Below are 20504 nucleotides of genomic sequence, written 5' to 3' on the forward strand. Positions count from 1 at the left end.
TACAGTATAAACTTGGAAGAGTAAATTTTACTTCAATGTATTCCAGAAGTTTTAGCACTCTACTACTGAATCATATACAAAGATGTGGAATTGGGTAACAGGTGTTCCGCATATAGTAGAATCTTGAAACTTTAGACCTGGAAGCAACCTGTAGATCCAGCCCACTTATGTAGAGGAAACTGAAGCCCAGAGTTATTAAGAGAATTGTTTTAAATCACATGGCTTAGTAACAGACCAGGGAAAGATCAATAAAAAGCTAATTTACCTCCATACTATCTTGCAGTACAGTAAAATTTGTACAAAATTTTGATTTATATACAACTTTCTAGGATACATTTTGTGAGTGTTTATGTCCTAGATCAGATATTTAAAAGAAAACTTTTAATTATTTATGGACCTGTTACCTAGTATTTTCTGTAGTGATTATAAAAATGCCCCCCAAATTGTTTGATTTCATCCCATTCACTTACAAGTAGTCTTTGATAGCTTTTAGCCTTTCATCTTACAAATAGTAATTTTTTTGACCATAATGTAGCTTTTATTTATCCAAATATTTATGAATAGGCCCTTTTTCATTCTTTGATTAATTGACTGAAATAACTGGAATTTATGCTTCTTTTTTTTTTTTTTTTTGTCTTTTTGCTATTTCTGGGGCCGCTCCCGCAGCATATGGAGGTTCCCAGACTAGGGGTCGAATTGGAGCTGTAGCTGCCAGCCTACGCCAGAGCCACAGCAATGCGGGATCCGAGCCGCGTCTGCAACCTACACCACAGCTCACGGCAACGCCGGATCGTTAACCCACTGAGCAAGGGCAGGGATCGAACCCGCAACCTCATGGTTCCTAGTCGGATTCGTTAACCACTGCGCCACGACGGGAACTCCATTTTTTTTTTTTTTTTTTTTTTTGGTTGTAGGTTTTGAAAGCAAATTTTTAATAAAACCAAAATTTTATATTTAAAATTTTCTGCGTACTATTTTTATTACTGTGTTTGTATGTATCTTTATATGTAGGCTGTAAAATCATTTTAACCTTAAATAATAGAAGCAATAAGACACCTAGATTTATGATAACATTCTAAATAAATTCTAAAGCCCATCTTTTTCAGTGGATAAGCTGAAGTCATTAACTCTCACCTATGAATTAGTTTAGATATATTCCTTTTTTTTTCCTCCAAACTCAAAATATTCCCTGAAAAAGTATGTTTACCAGTCCTGATAATTGTTATTGCAGGTGTTCTTGCTTCTCCATAGCTGTATCTCTGGCTTAAGCCTTACATGAACTTCTGAGCCCCATGTGATAGAGGAGTACCAGCTGCAGCTCTGCTTATTTCTTCTTTTTAATAAGGCACCTGTGAACCCACAGTCTAGCCTGGTTCTTTTTTCTTCTAAAACATTCTTCTCTCTGTTTTTTCTCGCTCTATAGTTTTTTTACACTTAAGTAGAAAATGGGGGCTAAAGGAATAATGGTAAAATTTGCCAGTTTTGTTTGATTTGCAAATTTGATACAGCAGATTATTTATTACCTGCTCTGAGTGAGGCAGTTAGTTTGGTTAGTCCTGAGGAGTCACTGGGGAATAAGCCACAGTCTGCTTAGACAAATAGTCACAGATATTCTTACTGGAATTAAGGGTGCTGTAAACAGATTGTAAAACTTAAGGGAACAGTCAGCAGAGGAAGACTTCGCAGAAAAGTTATTTGGATTGGACCTGAAAAGATAGACACTTGTGAGTGAGGAGAGGAGAAGGTATTTTCTGTTTATTATGAACATTATATGCAAGAACAGGGGGTGTGAAAGCCTGAGGTTTGTTTGGGGAATTGCACATAGACTGCAATGCAGTTGACCCTTGAACCCTCAAAGCTAACCCTTGGCTCAGTTGAAAATCATGTCTGAACTTATAGTTGGTCCTCTGTATTTGCAGTTCTGCAGCCGAGGATTCAACCATCTGAGGAACATGTAGTACTGTAGTATTTACTATTGAAAAAAATCTGCTTATAAATCGACCAGCACAGTTCAAATCCTTATGGTTCAAAGGTCAACTACAGAGGCACAGAAAAATGAATGGGAAGCTAATTTTTCATGTCAGTTGTTGAGTCTTATGTCCCTTGCTAATTTGAGGTTTTATCCTTGGCTTAATGGGGAGCCACCAAAGACTTTAAAGCAGTGGATTAATGTGATTTTTATTTCTGCTTTACTTAGAAGCTTCAAACACAGATGTCTTTAGGGACCAGGCAGGAAACATACATATGAAGCTGCTAGAAATGTTCAGGTTCACAGGACAATAAGGCCTTGCCTAAAACTTTGCACATACAGACTGTTTGAAAACACTGTCTGCCAAAGGAAACAGAATATTGACCAAATCCAATCTGAAGTTGGATCCCTGCTTGAAGCTATCTCTGAAAGCTTTCTGGAGGATGTTGTACAATGTTTGGTATGCAGAAAGTCGATGGTGTTTATCTAATAAATGGATGGATAAATTAAAGGGTCGGATGTGTGTGTTGCCTGCAGAGATTCATTAGTAGATTATTAAGTGATAATGCTTCAATTAGTACACAAAATTGAGAATGGAGAAACATAGAAATGGTAGAATCATCAGGATCTGATTACCAGTTATAGATGAAGAGAGGGAAGGATTAAAGATGCCTTTGAAATTTCCAGCTTGGATTGAATGGGTGGTGATATGAATCAAAAGAGAACATGAGAGAAGGAACAACTCTGGAAATTAGATAACTGATTTTTTTTTTAATTGGATGGGATAAGGAATTATTTAAATTTTGCTAAATGCTAAGGCACTATCATAGCTATCCTTTTGGGGGTATAATTTTGAGGCCTTTAGCGCTCATTCCTATTTTTTTTCATTTATTCTTTTTTGGACAGAGACTGTAACAGAATAATTTTTTTTTTTTTTTTTTTAAGGAAAATCTCACTCCTGCTTACAAATATTTCCTTAACCTACATTTACGTCTGTGGCTATTTTTCAGACATAAATCTTGCTTAGAGACTCTGTAATTTTTTTTTTTTTTGTCTTTTTGCTATTTCTGGGGCCGCTCCCGCAGCATATGGAGGTTCCCAGGCTAGGGGTCGAATTGGAGCTGTAGCCACCAGCCTACGCCAGAGCCACAGCAATGCAGGATCTGAGCCGCGTCTGCAACCTACACCACAGCTCACGGCAACGCCGGATCCTTAACCCACTGAGCAAGGGCAGGGACCGAACCCGCAACCTCATGGTTCCTAGTCGGATTCGTTAACCACTGTGCCACGACGGGAACTCCTGTAATTTTTTTATTTTTATCTTTTTCTGCTGTACAGCATGGGGACCAAGTTACACATACAAGTATACATACTTTTTCCTCCCATTGTTATGTTGCAGTGTAAGTATCTAGACATAATTCTCAATGCTACACAGCAGGATCTCATTGTGAATCTATTCCAAGAGCAATAGTTTGCATCCATTAACCCCAAGCTCCCGATCCTACTCCCTCCCTCTCCCCCCAGGAGCCACAAGTCTATTTTCCAAGTCTATGATTTTCTTTTCTGTGGAAACTTTCATTTGTGTTGTATATTAGATTCCAGTTATAAGTGATGTGATATATGGTATTTGTCTTTCTCTTTCTGACTTACTTCACTCTGTATGAGAGTCTCTATGTAGTTCCATCCATGTTGCTGCAAATGGCATTATTTTGTTCTTTTTATGGCTGAGTACTATTCCATTGTGTATATATAACACATCTTCCTAATCCAATCGTCTGTTGATGGACATTTGGGTTGTTTCCATGTCTTGGCTGTTGTGAATAATGCTGCAATGAACATGCGGGTGCATGTGTCTTTTTTAAGGAAAGTTTTGTCCAGATACATGCCCAAGAATGGGACTGTTAGGTCATATGGTAGTTCTATGTATAGATTCTAAGGTACCTCCATACTCTTCTCCATAGTGGCTGTACCAATAGTGTAGGAGGGTTCCCTTTTCTCCAGAACCCCTCCAGCATTTGTTATTTATGGACTTATTAATGATGGCCATTCTAACTGGTATGAGGTGGTATCTCATGGTAGTTTTGATGTGTATTTCTCTAATAATCAGTGATGTTGAGCATTTTTTCATGTGCTTGTTAGCCATCTGTATATCTTCCTTGGAGAACAGTCTTTTCAGGTCTTTTGTCCATTTTTCCATTGGGTTGTTGGCTTTTTTGTGGTTGAGTTGTATAAGTTGCTTGTATATTCTAGAGATCAAGCCCTTGTCCGTTGCATTGTTTGAAACTATTTTCTCCCATTCTGTAAGTTGTCTTTTTGTTTTCTTTTTGGTTCCCTTTGCTGTGCAAAAGCTTGTCAGTTTGATTAGGTCCCATGGGTTTATTTTTGCTCTTATTTCTGTTGCCTTGGGAGACTGACCTGAGAAAATATTCATGATGTTGATGTGAGAGAATGTTTTGCCTATGTTCTCTTCCAGGAGTTTGATGGTGTCTTGTCTTATATTTAAGTCTTTCAGCCATTTTGAGTTTATTTTTGTGCATGGTGTGAGGGTATGTTCTAGTTTGATTGATTTGCATGCAGCTGTCCAGTTTTCCCAGCAATTCTTGCTGAATAGACTTTCTTTTTCCCATTTTATGTTCTTGCCTCCTTTGTCAAAGATTAATTGGCCATAGGTGTCAGGATTTATTTCCGGGTTCTCTATTCTGTTCCATTGGTCCAAGACTATAATTTGTAAAATAAAGTGTTAATCCTACACTGATGGTTGTCAAATGATACAGATTTCTTTTTTTTCAGTTTTTACTAGAGAATATAATCTTCAACTCTCAACCTTAATTGCAAGCATACTTATGATAAATAATATTTGTAGAAAATGGTCTAATTCTTATACATGTTTGGATGTTTAACTTCAAGATCATCAAAAACTGGATACTTCTGTTATTATTGATCTTTACTGACAAATTGCTTTGGATTTTTATATATTTATATTTTTCTATATATCCCATCTCTTTGGTGTTATCTCCTCGGTTTGCATTAAAAAGCTCTCTAAGAAGCAAATACAAAGAATCCATGAATCCATATTGTATATTCTGTAAGGCTGTTGCCAAGGGGTGTTGTGCCTTGGGAGATGAAATATTGTTGTCCTCTTTATCAAGACTGCAAAATTTTCTCTGAACTTAATGCTAGAAAAAGTGATTTTTGTCTTTTTGTTTTTTCATTTGAATTACTGTTTTTTTTTTTTGATATTTTGGACACTGAATTGAATATTATGACCTTCTCTTTGTTTTGGCTGCTATGACTTTGAGAGTTACATTTATAATCAGATGACAGTTGTAAATCCTTTATAATTTTAGTGTATTAAACTATATCTTTCAGTTCTTATTGTTTTATTTTTACTTTAATCTTTTTTGTTAAAATGTTTTCTTTTCTTCTCTCTCATTTTTTTTTTTTTTTTTTTTTTTGTCTTATTAGGGCCCCACCCGTGGCATATGGAGGTTTCCAGGCTAGGGGTCCAATTGGAAATGTAGCTGCCAGCCACAGCCACAGCCACACCAGATCCAAGCTGCATCTGCGACCTACACCACAGCTCATGGCAACAGCAGATTCGTAACCCACTGAGCAAGGCCAGGGATTGAACCTGCAACCTCATGGTTCCTAGTCAGATTTGCTTCTGTTGTGCCATGACGGGAACTCTAAAAATGTTTTCTTTATAGTTGTGTTTATTCTGTTAGATGTCATAGTTCTTTTTTAGTAATGGGATATTATAATTCAAATAATACAATATTTAAAAAACTGACATAGAGAGAAAGGAGCAAAAAATCAGATTCAGTCACATATCCTAAGTATATAACTCATTGTATTTTTACAAAGTGAACATAATTGTGTAATTACCTCTCAGAAATAGAAATAGAGCCAGAACATTTCTAGTACCCTAGAAGCTTCCTTAAAGCCCCATTCAAGTCATTGTTCTCTCAAGGTAACAACTGTTTTGGCTTCTGTCCCATCAGTTTTGCCTTTTTTTGTTTTTGTTTTTGGTGTTTTTTTTTTTTTTTTGGTCTTTTTTGTCTTTTTTGCCTTTTATAGGGCGCTCCTGTGGCATATGGAGGTTCCCAGGCTAGGGGTCTAATTGGAGCTGTAGCCACCAGCCTATGTTAGAGCCACAGAAACGCCAGATCCGAGCGGCATCTGCAACCTACACCACAGCTCTTGGCAATGCCAGATCTTTAACCCTCTGAGCGAGGCCAGGGATCGAATCTGCAACCTCATGGTTCCTAGTCGGATTCGTTAACCACTGTGCCACGACGGGAACTCCAGTTTTACCTGTTTTGAACTTTATGTAAATGGAATCATACAGTATGTACTTTTAAAACTGAATTCTTTTGTCTAAAATTATGTTTTTGACATTCAGGTGATATGTTTTCGTTGCTATAGTATTTTACCTTATAAATACATCACTTTTGTTTATCCATTTAATTGTTCATAGATAATTGGGTTGCTTCAGGTTTTTTCCTGTTTCAGATAATGCTGTGAGAATTGTGTATGCACCTCTGATAGATACATATCTAGGACTACTGGAACATAGAGTAAGTGTGTATTGAGTTTCAGGAGGTGTCAATAGTTTCCAAAGAGCTAGGGTCAGTTTCCCCTTCCTCTAGAATTGAATTAATTGGGTGGTCCTTTTGTTCTGAGTCCTTGCCAACATTTGTGGATGGGTATTTTTAGCCTTTCTGGTCATTTGTTATAGTATCTTTTTGTAGTTTTAGTTTGCATTTCCTGAATGCCAGTGGAGTGAATGTTTATATCTTTACTGGCCAATTGGCTATCTCCTTTTTCAAACATCTGTTCAAGGCTTTTACCCCTTTGTGCATTTTTTTTTTTTTTTTTTTTTTTTTTTTTTTTTCTTTTTAAGGCCACACCTGGGGCATATAGAAGTTCCTGGGCTAGGGGTTGAGTCAGAGCTGCAGCTGCAGGTCCATGCCACAGCCACGCCAGATCTGAGCAACATCTGCAACCTACACCACAGCTTGTGGCAATGCTGGATTGTTACCCCACTGAGCAAGGCCAGGGATTGAACCCACATCCTTGTGGATATTAGTCAGGATCTTAACTCATTGAGCCACAATGGGAACTCCTACCCATTGTTTTTATTTTGTTCTGTTGATCTGTTTATGTATCCTTATGTTGATACCACATTGTTTTATTGCTGTAACTTTATAATAAGCCTTAGCCTATTTTAGTATATGTCGCACATACAACATTTTTCCTCAAGGTATTCTTGACTAGTCGTAGCCGTTGCTAAAATAATTTTAGTGTAAATTTTCGAAGCAGCTTGTCAGTTTTTATGGTAAAAACCCTGCAAGGATTTTGATTAGAATTTCACTTATTCCACGAGGTCATTGTGGTGAGAACTGATAGCAACTGTGTTGAACATTTTACTCTGTGTAAGTCTTTTTTATTTTAGCTCTATTTTGTGTTGAATGTTTTTATTAGATATATTTCTAGGTATTTGGGTTTTTGAAATGATATTTAAAAAAATTTTGTCTCATTTTTTGTTCTTAATATATAGAGATTTAAATTTTATTTTTGACATTTTACTTTTCATCTATACTAAACTATCTTTAAAACTTGCTGTGAATATTTAATTCTTAGATTTTCTACCCATACAATCCTGTTGCTGCTAGTGATGACATTTATTTCTTCCTTTTATTTATTTTTCTTTCCTATTGCACTGTCTATAATAGTCAATGGCTCAACTCACTGCTCATACTGTTGATTTTTTAATTTTAACTATATATCGAACTAGCATGTATTTATTTAGCACTTAGTTTGTCTGTTTTAGAGATTGACACACCTAATTCTTTTATTTGATAGTGAGCTGAATTCAAAGCTGCAAGATACTTTAGAACAAATTGAGGTAAGAAGGATTATTTCTTAAGAGTTTTTCTTTTCAGAAGATTTTGAATAGCATAGATGCATCTTACGTTTTGACTTTCATGTCATTGCCAGTGTTTCTAGATTATTACATTTAGTGTTTTTCCTTTGGAATATCTGTGCATGGTCAAGTTAATGTTAATTTATTTATACTCTCAATAATACTTTGGGAATTATGGGATCTTAAAGAAGTATTTGAAAATATTACCATATTCCAGAAAAGATATTACCAGAAAGATCCCTAAACTGTTAGTCGCAGGTCTGTTCTCATGTAAATTATAGCCAAAATACTTACCATATATTATTTTTTGATTATCATCTACTTCTTTTTAGTTTAGTGATTTTATTTATATAAGAGTAATTTTTGGCTGATGATAACCCTCCTGAATTCCTAAACTTTGTAGTAATATCGTATGTAATTCATCAAAAATGTGGAAACTAGAAAGGAAAAGATATGTCATTGTGAGTATAAAGTCTTGATTTCCCGCCTACATTTATTCAGAGTTCATCTCTTTCCTCAGCAATCTTCGCAAAAGCAGAGTGTTCATTTAAATAAATTTAAAAAGAATTATTTGATTTTGGAGTTCCTGTTGTGGCTCAGTGGTAATGAACCCAACTAGAATCCATGAGGACATGGGTTTGATCCTTTGCCTCCCTCAGTGGGTTAAGGATCTGGTGTTTCTGTGAGCTGCAGTGTTATAGTCATGGCTTGGATCTGGTGTTGCCATGGCTGTGGCATAGGCTAGTAGCTGCAGCCCTGATTGGACCCCAACCTGAGAACTTCCATATGCTGTGGATATGGCCCTAAAAAGAAAAAAAAAAAAAAAAAGGAATTCTTTTATTTCTTCTGGTGTTTTATTTTATTGTTTTCCTGATGAGAACACTTATAAAAGTTGAGGCTGGGAATTCTTTTATGGCAGAGCAGGTAAGGATCCAGCATTGTCACTGCAGTGGCTCCAGTCACTGCCATGGCATGGATTCTGTCCCTGGTCTGAGAACTTCTACATGCTGCGGAGGCACGGCCAAAAAAGCCAAAACTTGAGGTTGGGCTTTCAAATGACCTTTTGGGAAAGTAGTTTTTGCTCATAAATGCAATTATTTCCTAATTGTAAGAATGACAGTTTGTTTATTTGATAAATATGACTAGAGCTGCTTTGAAACCTTCAATAAATAATCACCTGAATATTTTAATGAGGACTTTTTTTTGAAAGGTCAGTTTTCTTCATTCTTAATATGCAATATTATTCTGTGCTTGTATGGGAAATTGTTATTTTTAAAATGAAATCATTGAAATAGAGAGCCATAAACAAAGTTGGTACATTTATTTACATTTTTATTTAAGTTTTTTTGAGTATTAAATCCAGTATGGTACTAAGTGTGTTTAGATATTAAAAGTAAGAAATTAGTCTTAATTACATTTAGAGTGGATAAGCAATGAAGTCCTACCCTACAACACAGGAAACTATATCCAATTTCTTAGAATAGAACTTGATGGAAGATAGTATGAGAAAAAGAATGTATATATTTCTGTGACTGGGTCACTATGCTGTATAGCAGAAATTGGCACAGCATTTTAATTCAGCTATGCTTTAATTAAAAAATTGAGTATAAAAAATTAGTAATAAAAAAAATAAGACCTTGAAAACATAATTCCTTAACCACCTCCTGTATCCTCTTTTAATTACATAGGAACAGTTGGATGTTGCTCTGTCTAAAATCTGCAAGAATTTTGACATTAATCATTACACCAAGGTTCAACAAGCTTATCGACTTCTTGGAAAAACACAGGTTAGTTTTGAAAGGATGTTTTCTTTTTTTCTTCTTTTTTCTTTTTTTCTTTTTTTAGGGCAGAACCTATGGCATATGGAGGTTCCCAGGCTAGGGGTCAAATCAGAGTTGTAGCTGCAGCCTACACCATGGCCACTGTGTGAGGCCAGGGATTGAATTTGCGTCCTCATGGATAGTAGTCAGATTCATTTCCGCTGAGCCATGATGGGAACTCCTGAAAGGATGTTTTCTTTCCTCTTCATTGGTAATCTTTTGATCTTCATGATTGCTTAATATTGAATATTGTTAATGGAGTGTGCTGAAAAGTTTCATTTAACAAAGTAAGTTTTTAATGTTGTATTAACAATACGATTGTTCACAGGCTCATAGTGTGTCTAGTATGATTAAAACATTATAGAAGTTTATTTTGAACTATGGAGTGTTTTTCAAGTGTAATATTTTCACCATTTTATTTGGTTTTTTTTTTGTTGTTGTTTTTAAATGGCTGCACCTTTGGCATATGGAAGTTCCTGGATTAGGAATTGAATCTGAGTCATAGCTGCAATTTACTGTGCTGGGCTGGGGATTGAATCTGTACCTCCACAGTGACCAGAGCCACTGCAGTCAGATTTTTAACCCATTGTGTCACAGAAGGGAACTCTGTAGATTTTTTAAAAAGTATATTGTAAGATAATCAGTAGGAGAGGATCTAGGGCTCTTTTACTTCAGCTCTTAGTCCTGAATGAGAACTTCTAACTTTGGAGCCTCATGGTTCCCAGCTGGGCCAGCATGACTCCCTCAAAGCGGTATGTGGACTTTTATGAATTGTGCACATTTCTTATAAAACAGATCTGTTCCATTTATCAGATTTTTCAAAGGATTCTGTTATCCCCAGGATATCCTCACTACTCCCATGATGCATGACTTTACATATGCTTACTGTCCAAGGGAATCCTTGAAAAACTTGAAGCAGAGGTCATGGTTTGAAAATTAATTATATTTCTGCATATATGGGATTATACATTTATCTATAGAATAGCCAAACATGATAGGTGTAAATGTTTTTCTTTTCTTAAATGATCTCTTGTCTTAGAAGTAAATTTAAGACTCCACCAAACCATTTAAACTCAATTTACATTTTATAATAGGAACAAAGAAATTTGCTTGTTTATTGTACTGTTAATTTTTATATATATTAAGCTATATCTAGGGAAAGATACAACAGGAAGACCCTTGGTAATTTCAAGGGACATGTTTAAAGACCTTGGAAAATATGGCTGTAACTTCTGATTTTCCCCATTAGATGAATTCTTTCACTCATTAAATATTTATTAGTACCTACTATGTGCATTGCTCTGGGTACCTGGATATAGGGCCTCATGTATCTTACCTTCTAGTGAGGGAGATCAACATTAAAGAAATAAATCAGAAGTTCCCATTGTGGCACAGTGGAAATGAATTCGGCTAGTATCCATGAGGATGCGGGTTTGATCCCTGTCCCCACTTAGTGGGTTAGGGAACCAGCATTGCTATGAGCTGTGGTGTAAGTCACAGATTCGGCTCAGATCCTGTGTTCTGTGGCTGTGGCATAGACTGGCAGTTGCAGCTCCAATTAGAACACTTGCCTGTGAACTTCCATATGCCACAGGTGCAGACCTAAAAAGACAAAAATAAATAAATAAATAAATCAGCGTAAGTGGATAGAGTGATGGAAAGTACTGATTTATACAGTCAGGAAAGGCTTCTCTGAGAAGGTGACCATTGAAAATCCTGGATGGTTTGTGAAAGAAAGATGGCAGAGGGGATCCAGAGGTGTGAATATGCATGACATGTTTGAGAAAGGGCAGGATGGGTACCATCATTGATACCCATCAACAACGCATAGCAACAGAGCAGTGTTCACGATGAAGATTTATCTTTAGTACTATGATGTTGTGGTTATTTGAAAGGTTATTTGCAAATAATCACTACTTCCATTATAATTCTGTGAACAACAGTGATCTTTGTGCTATAGTTAAATTGGCAAAGCTTTTTTTCCTATGCCTTTCAAATCTATTGATTTATTTATGTTAATAATATGAGATTATGTTGTATGTTTTTTCTTCCCATAGACAGCAATGGATCAACTTCATATGCACTTCACCCAAGCCATTCATAATACCGTGTTTCAAGTTGTTCTTGGTTATGTGGAACTATGTGCAGGAAACACAGATACAAAATTCCAAAAGCTGCAATACAAGGATCTCTGTACAGTATGTCATAACTTAATTACTGTTCATATGAATCTCTTTGAGTGTTTGAATTCATATTCCATTTTTCTTAGCACCTACTATTTGAAGATGTAACTAAGGTAAAAACAAGGATGTCTGTGCAAAGTTTTTTTGTCTCACATTATTCTTTTCCTCAGAGAAACTGAAAGATTCAGTCACACAAGTGGTAAAGTTGAAGAGCTGGTACAGATTTTGTGGAGTGCAGCTGCTTCTGAACGCACTTTTGACCCTCTCACACAGCTTGTTTTATCCTTCTCTTTCAGGCTCTTAACTCTCTTCTTGGGGGTTCTTTTAAGCAATTATATTTGCTGATTTTCCATACATACTTTCAGTCAGTCTTTTTGACTATATAAACGCTATTTCTGTCAGCATCTGTAACCAATTTTTTTCATTTTTAAAGAAACATAGATTTATAGGTAATATAATCCACAGGTGGAAAGTGAACTGCATTGGGTTCTGTTTTAGAATTGTTCTTGCTGGCGGATTGATGCAAAATGTGAGGGAAATAGAACAGTGGTGTTATTTGCTTTTATAGGGAAGCCTTTTCAGTAGCGGAAAAAACATGAATTCTGTTTGATATCTATTAACATTTAGGTGAACTTATTGAGGAGGCAATTGGATAAAAAAAAACCTAAGGAAGCATTCTTGTCATGGCTCAGCAGTAACAAACCTGATTAGTATCCATGAGGATGCGGTTTCAATCCCTGGCCTTGCTTAGTGGGTTAAGGATCCAGTGTTGCCATGAGCTGTGGTGTAGGTTGCAGATGCAGCTTGGATCCAGCGTTGCTGTAGGCTGGTATAGGCTGGTGGCTACAGCTCCAATTTGATGCCTGGCCTGGGAACTTCCATATGCCCTGAAAAGATAGATGGATAGATAAACAAAATAAAATAAAAATACCTAAGGAGATCAGAAGTGAAGTTATAGATTTAGGAATCATCAGCACTTAGTTGTATTTTAAGTCATGATATTGGATAAGATGATTGGGGGAAAAAGGGTGTAGTAAAGAAGACAGGAGAGCCTTGGGTGGGCCTTCTGATATTCAGGGCTTGGGCACTGGAGGAGGGACTGGTAGAAAAGTCTGAGAAAGAGCAGCTGGCTGGGGACGAGGAAATCTAGGAAATAGTAGTGTCACAGCATCACTTACAGAAGTGTTTCCAGGAGAATCAGCTTTATACTTATATCAGATGCTTCTAGAGAGTCTGAATAAGGTGGTACCATAGAACGGACCACTTAATTTGACAGTATGGAGGTCATAGTTGACCTTGGTCTCCTTAATTCTAGCCCAAGAATGTCCAGTGTCTCTCACTAGAAACTTTCTTGAGTGTTCTCTTTTTTCAGTTCAGAAAATAACAGTTCTAGGAAGTAGATACCTATTCTCTGCTATAATTATGTCCAGGAATTAACATGAAATTAAACTAATGTTCATTCTTCAGTGAGTTTGTCAAAAGTGCAACTTATGTGTCCATTGGGAACTGGAGATATATTCTTACTTGAACTCCAACAAATATTCCCGAAGGATGTGATTACAATGCTATAGTAAGGATTAAGTTAACTATGACAAGGGATGGTTGTTAATATTAGCTAAAAAAGTCTCTTTAAAAATCTCTTCAGAGTTCCTGTCAGGGCTCAGTGGAAAAGAATCTGACAAGCATCCATTAGGACGCAGGTTTGATCCTTGGCCCAACTCGGTTAAGGATCTAGCGTTGCCCTGAGCTGTGATGTAGGTCACAGATGTGGCGTTGCTGTGGCTGTGGTATAGCCCAGCAGCTATACTCCGGTTCGACCCCTAGCCTGGGAACCTCTGTATGCTGTAGGTGTGGCCTTAAAAAGACATACACAAAAAATCTCTTCATAAATCATGAGGACTGTTCCACAAATTTTATGATTATTTCTGTGATATAGTTGCATAATTACATTTTAAATATCCAGTCCTAAGAACAACTGTCATTTGAGAAGTTTCAGTGATTTTGAAATGTATTGTTTATTTTCTTATTTATATATTTTCTGGTTGATAGTGTACATTTTAAAATTAAATATTCAAACGATCAGTTTTATTTTTTGATTCTGAGTGTTGATGTCACTAATAGATGATGCTGTCATAATAGATAATTTAAACGTTAAAGCAATTGATTACAAGTTAGTAATTTTTCCATTAGAGCAGAAAATATTTAAAATATTTTAAACAAATTAGGCTTTTTCTTCAGTCTTTTTTACTTTGATTAAATCTGGTGTGTGTGTGTATGCCTGTAGCATATTTTGTTACCATTAAACTTTTATATGCTATTAAAAGTCAGACATGTTTTTGCTCATGCTTCTTGAGAAAGTCTTCTGTGCTTTTACATAAAAGAGAACTGAAAGTTGTACTTAGCTTATACATTTTTATGAACAAAAATTTGTTCTTAAGATGTTTGCCATAGCTTTTTAAAGAAAATTTCTTTTAAAAGATTATAAAATAACCTTTTGAAGTTAACTGTGGATATTTAAATTATCAGATAACAAAAGGCTTATCTTTCTTGATTTCATCTTGAATAAATGCTTGTTAAAATTACTCTCAAGAAACATCTGGTACATTTTTATAAAATTATCTATATATGTGTGATAGTAGGTGGGACATATATAATTAAATTAAGGAAACAAATGATTTAGTGATACATTAGAGCTTAGTCATAGAAAACACCCCCACATACATACAAAGAACAGCAGGCATGTGTATTATTATTCATCCAACATAATTGTACATTTCTGGTTTATATTCAAGTTGTGCTAAAAACATGAGTTGAAATAATTTTGGTTTGGAGTGGTGAGAATAGTAGCAGATGTTAACAATGCATTCATGGAAGAATTTCTATTGAGGAATGGATTTAATAGAATTAGGTGTGATAGGTTCTTTAATGTTGAAAGAACAGACTCAGGGGAGCTGAATAATGAGATGAGGAATATGATGCATTTTAAGGTGGCCCACTTTCTTTTGCACTATTCTCAATAAAAAATTAAGGAAGTTTAGAAATTACCTCAGGCCTCTTGGAAGTATTTAAGTCAGTGCTTAAAAGCAGACAGGGATGTGAACATGTCTTAGATGCCTAGTTTTAATTTGTTTTATAATATTGGGTTATATTTGACCTGTTTAAGCCAGAGATAAATTTATTTATTTAGTTTGATGAAAAGATGCATGCTTTTAGTAACTGGGTTCTGTAAATGAAAGTGGTTAGATCAGGAGAGGAAAAGTAGGAGGAACCCTTAGAAGTTCAACAAATAGGCTGAAGAAAGGAAATATATTTTCCTGGTGAGAACACATATCAAGGATGTGGAATTGGCACAGCGCAAGTAAGGGAGGTGATTTGTGAAGGAGCCATATTAGAATGTATGGTTCTTAATTTTTCAGTATATGGCAATTGGGAATCATTTTTGCACTGATTAAAATTAGCTGGTGATAGGGGTTCCCATCGTGGCTCAGTGGTTAATGAATCCGACTGGGAACCGTGAGCTTGTGGGTTCGATCCCTGGCCTTGCTCAGTGAGTTAAGGATCCGGTGTTGCCGTGAGCTGTGGTGTAGATTGCAGACGTGGCTCGGATCCTGTGTTGCTGTGTCTCTGGTGTAGGCTGACAGCTACAGCTCCGATTCAATCCCCAGCCTGGGAATCTCCATATGCCTGGGACTCTCCATATATATATAAAGTATTTAAAAAATGAAATAATGAAATGGTACAATGATCAGAGTTTAGAGAGGGATAGACTTCCTGTAAACAGGGAACTATTTTGTTTCCTTTAAATAGAGAGAGATTGGAAATGAAAAGAGATAGTCATCTGCTTGTTCTTATTCATAGTGTTGTTATTTTTTTTTCATAGTGTTATTTTAAACCACTCCAAGATTATCAGTCTATTACTAAATGGGCTAGAATGAAATTGAACTCTTTTTTTTTTCCCTTTACAAAGAAACCTGGGGCAAAATTAGTGTTCTGATTTTATTTACTCTGGTAAACAGAGAACAAAGTTCTTTTTTTTTTTTTTTTAATCTTTTTGCTCTTTCTTGGGCCGCCCCTGCGGCATATGGAGGTTCCCAGGCTAGGGGTCGAATCGGAGCCGTAGCCACTGGCCACGCCAGAGCCAGAGCCACAGCAACGCAGGATCTGAGCCGCGTCTGCAACCTACACCACAGCTCACGGCAACGCCGGATCGTTAACCCACTGAGCAAGGGCAGGGACCGAACCCGCAACCTCATGGTTCACTAGTCGGATTCGGATTCGTTAACTACTGCGCCACAACAGGAACTCCTGAGAACAAAGTTCTTAAGACCAGCAGCATACTGTCCCATTATGAAGTGCCTGCCATTTGTGTCCTGTCACCATTGCTCTAAGTTTAAAAATTTAGTTGGCTTTGAACTTTCTGAAATCATTTTGCAATTGAATGTAATTATTTTTCTTTATTAAACCATATTTTCTAAATAATTGTAAGCAGCATTTTTCTTTTTATAGTTTATCTTCCAGTCTGTTTTTCTGGTTTTTCTTGAATGTGCTGACTTACAGTTTTTTAGATTGGTGATTTAGGCTCTTTTAAAAAATGTATATGTGCATTATCTTGAAGTACAAATAAAGGATTACTACTTAGAAGCAAAAATTTCAAATGAGAATTAAACCTCATTTATTTCTGGCAAGGGCCAATGTAAAGAGGCATAGTGGTAAACCTTTTTGTGATTGCATTTACATTGATGTATCCTGCAGGTTTAGACTAATTTTTGGAGAGATTAATGACACTAAGCGGAAGCTCTTTATTTAGTAACTTTGTAGAGAAACCCTTTGTAGATTTTTTGAAAGTTTATGAAGTGTGCATCACTTAAAGAAAATGTTGTGTTATTAGGTTTTATTTTCAGCATTTTTTTGGCAGGCTGATGGAGTTTCCTGGGGAGCATATTTCAAGATGTTAATTAGGATATTATTGATTAATTTTATGATAATAGAGCTGGCTAAGCTGACTGCAGTTTTCCCAGCCAGTTTTCAGTTGTTCATTTCCAAATGATCTTATTGAGCTTTGAGTTCTGTTTTTTAAATAAACTTCATAATGTAATAATACTTGGGGAAAAATGTAGTGTTTCTTTTAGAGAAAGCTTTCTGAAGTCATTTCAGTATGTATCTCCTGAGAGTCTGGTACATTGGAGGTGTTCGGTAAATGTTTCCTTAGTATATTGGATTGCCCTCTTTGTCTCTTAACCTGTGTAGTGTTGACTTAATGAAATTTCAAATTCGATTAAATGAGAGGGAAAGCCAGCATTGAGCACTTCCTCTGTGCCGTGTACTTTTACAGATTCTTCATATGCATACATCATAAAAGACCAGCTACAGGCTAGGCTAATGTTCCATTCCCCTAGGTTTTAAAACTTTCATTCTTATAAATATCTCTTGATAATAGAATTGTAATTCAATGGCATTTCGAGGGTCAATAAATACATTTAGTGAGATATCTGCTAAAGGTACAGTTTATTTTCTTATTTCCTCTTTTGAGTCAAAGACTTATTTCTGTTCATAAATTATCAGGACACTTTCTATTGTGAAGAAATAATATATTTTCTCTTAGCAGATAGTATGAGAGTATATAGACTATCTGTGCTGATAAAGTGGAATTTCAGAAGTAAATTTATGTTCATGTGTAGTAACCATCTTGTTTTGTGGTTTCTATAGAATTAACTGCCTCTTTATCCCTTTTCTGTTTTTTTGATTTCTTAAACTAGCCTGTTTATGTATTTTTATGTCATTCACAGTCTTTATGAAGTTAGAATGTCGATTATATAATTGCTCAAATTATGCAATCATACATTTTAATGTTTGATTTTAAAATATATATTTTTAAAATTATACAACTAATACATATTGATTGTAGGAAATTATAGATAAAAGAAGAAAATATAAGTATTTCTGCATGCAAAGTTGGTTCTTTTAGTGTGAATATACGCAAATAGCTTTTTAAAGTGTGATTATGCGGTACACACAGATTGTATAACATTTTTCCCACTTGCTATGTTATAAACAATTTTTCACTTCAGTAAATATATTACCCACATACCTTTTAGTGTCTTGGCAGTACTTCAATATAAAAGACCCTGTGGATTAATTAACTATAATTATTATAGTTATAACTAGTTATAGTTATAACTAATAATTTCTTTGATATTTATTTTATTTCCAACTTCATTATGAACAACGCTGTAGTAAATATTTTTACTGAATCTTTGCACACACCTTTATTTTTTTAGGATGAAGAAATAGAGCATTGTCAAAGGCTTTGCATTTTTAAGGCTTTGGTTCATATTTCCAAAATTGCCCTTTAGAAAGCCTGTTTCATCTTAAACTGCTCATCAGTAGTGTCTGCTTTTATCCCTTTCCCTGTGCACATGAATGCTGATTATTTTGTATTTAATAGTTTAATTGTCAGCTACCAGAAGGTAGCATATCACAAATAATTTGTTGTCACTGAAGCATATTTAGGATGTGAAGGAAATTAAACTGGGACATCTTATTGATTGTTGACATTAATTTGGATGATTTAGTCAGATAAGTGAGGGAATCTTTCCTTTCTTGCTGGAAACTACAAATTTGAACATTTGGTCAAAGAGAGAAACCTTTTCAGTTAGAGGAATAATATTATTTACTGAGTGCTTTATCAGATAAATTTTAGAATAAGAATTCAGCTGTCAGATTTATTTTTATCAAACATTTTTTATGTAAGAGTTGTACATTGGTTTCTAAATATTTAGGGTAAAATAAAAAAATAAGTTTTGGTAATTAAAAAAACTCAAAACAATGGTCAAAAGATAGGTAAGGAAAGTTTAGCCATTTCTTCCCCTGCATTTACTCTCTGGATTGCCAAGAACTGTGAAGAGTCTGAAATTTTATCCTATTTGCAGACTAACAAGCTAGCCTGTACTATTTCATGGATGCTGGGAGAAGATGCAAGATTTTATTTTCGTAGCACTCTGGCTTACTAAGTATAAAGCAGTGCCTTAACAGCTTTTGTTAATCAAGTAATCATTTCAGCTCAGCAAGAGTAAATAAGGTTAAACAGAGTTTGTAACCTTGTTTGTAAAGTCATGTTCATTATGATTCGAGGTGGAATAAATTTTAGCCAGCATATAGTGTCAGTGGAGTCAACACAGGTCTTTAAGGGTTTATGAAGGCAAAACTGTATCTTATTGTTAGAGGGGGCTGCAACTTTTGAGTGGTTTTGGATATCAAGATGCACAATGTACATGACTGGGTCCAAAGATACAGAAGTATCCTGAGCAATGGCAGGAAGGAGCCTCTGGCAGGTGAAAGGAACAGTAAGTTGTCTGACTTGGTTGAACTAAGTGTGATGATTTGGTTGTTTCTACCATACCTTGGGCCTAACGAGTGCCTTTGAAGCGCATGCTAATATTGTCTGGAGAACCAGCTTTCCCTCTCTGGGCTGGATGTGGCAGGGTCTTCTAGTCACTTAAAACCGGCTTGGGTGTGGTGACGCCTCTGCTGTGCAAGTCTTCGCACTCTTAAAACTGTTAGTGTGATTTAAACTGCTGGGTGACTTTTTTCTTTTCTGTGTGTAAGGAGGATGGGGGTAAATATTCAAGAACTAACCTCTTTTTAAAGAGTGTCACACAGCTGCCAGCAGAAACAAAAAGTAATTTACTCTTAAAAGTCATTCTTGAAACCTGCCAAGTAACCCTATTCTTAATTTGATAACCTCTTCACTTTAAAATATTGCCCACAGATATTTTTTTGGTGATAATCTCAGCGTAGGGATTCACAACATTTTTATCTCTTGAAATTTTGAAAGATAAATTATATATTCTAATTATAAAAGTTTTCCTTGTTTTAGAGTAGTAAGCTTTCCATTTGATTAAGGCCATTTGTCAGCAATTAGAAGAACCTGAGTATGGTAGTAAGGGAGCCCCTTCTGTGTATTTCACAATTTAGAGGGCGCTAGTTACTTAGTTCCAGGTGGGCATCATTCATGTCATACGTATTACATTTGTTTTCATGTGTATGTTCATATTTAGTATTGATGATAAAATGCCTGGGAGATAAACACCATGATATGTTTATCCTTTTAAATCATGAATGAATCTAGTTTGGTATAAGAAAAGTTTTTCTACAGCATATGCATATTTTTTCTGTAGAGAGTCATAGTTTTTAAAGCTTCAGAAAGGCTCTAGGTTATTTGCTTTTTGCCTTGCAGTTTAGATATGTGAAGCAGAATGCTGGAGTCCCCAGGCCCAAATGTGTGCCATCCAGTCCACGATACAGAGCACCGCTCTGGTTTCCAATGATTAGAAAGTACCTAAGATATTCAGATTTTGTACAGCCTGGTCCCTGCAGAAGAAATTAGAGATTGGAGAGATCTTGTAATTGGTTGGCCCAGCCACTTACTAAGGTCTAGAGTTCAGTCTCCCCCAGAGATGGTTAGCTCCCTGGGTCTAGTGCTGTTTTGCCCTGCAACATATTCTAGAAGCCTCCCAGCTAAACAGCAGTCCTCTCCAGCAGCTTCTGGCGATGGGAGCTCATTGTTCTGACAGCATTCATCTAAAGATATTGATAACCTTTTGTTG

At 35.8% G+C, this 20504-nt stretch overlaps 1 protein-coding gene across 11 annotated transcripts in view; it reads left to right on the plus strand.

Annotated features, from left to right (window-relative positions):
• The window catches only part of VPS50 (VPS50 subunit of EARP/GARPII complex), a 140135-nt gene that overhangs the window by 40165 nt on the left and 79466 nt on the right, over positions 1–20504 (plus strand). For 9 of the 11 annotated variants that reach the window (XR_002347039.2, XR_014815787.1, XM_021102384.2 and 6 more), the window contains 3 exons: positions 7835–7877; positions 9584–9682; positions 11773–11913. The exons of the other annotated variants lie outside the window; for them this stretch is intronic. Coding sequence is in view for 7 of the 9 variants with exons in the window: in XM_021102384.2 (XP_020958043.1) it covers positions 7835–7877; positions 9584–9682; positions 11773–11913 (283 nt within the window). In the remaining 2 variants the exon portion in view is untranslated. The remainder of the gene's footprint in view (positions 1–7834; positions 7878–9583; positions 9683–11772; positions 11914–20504) is intronic. 11 annotated transcript variants of the gene reach the window in all.

The sequence above is a fragment of the Sus scrofa genome, chromosome 9, assembly GCF_054392235.1.
Source record: "Sus scrofa isolate SSC_HxYL_T2T_F1_AM1 chromosome 9, Sscrofa_HxYL_maternal_Yorkshire_Landrace_v2.0, whole genome shotgun sequence".
NCBI lineage: Eukaryota > Metazoa > Chordata > Mammalia > Artiodactyla > Suidae > Sus > Sus scrofa.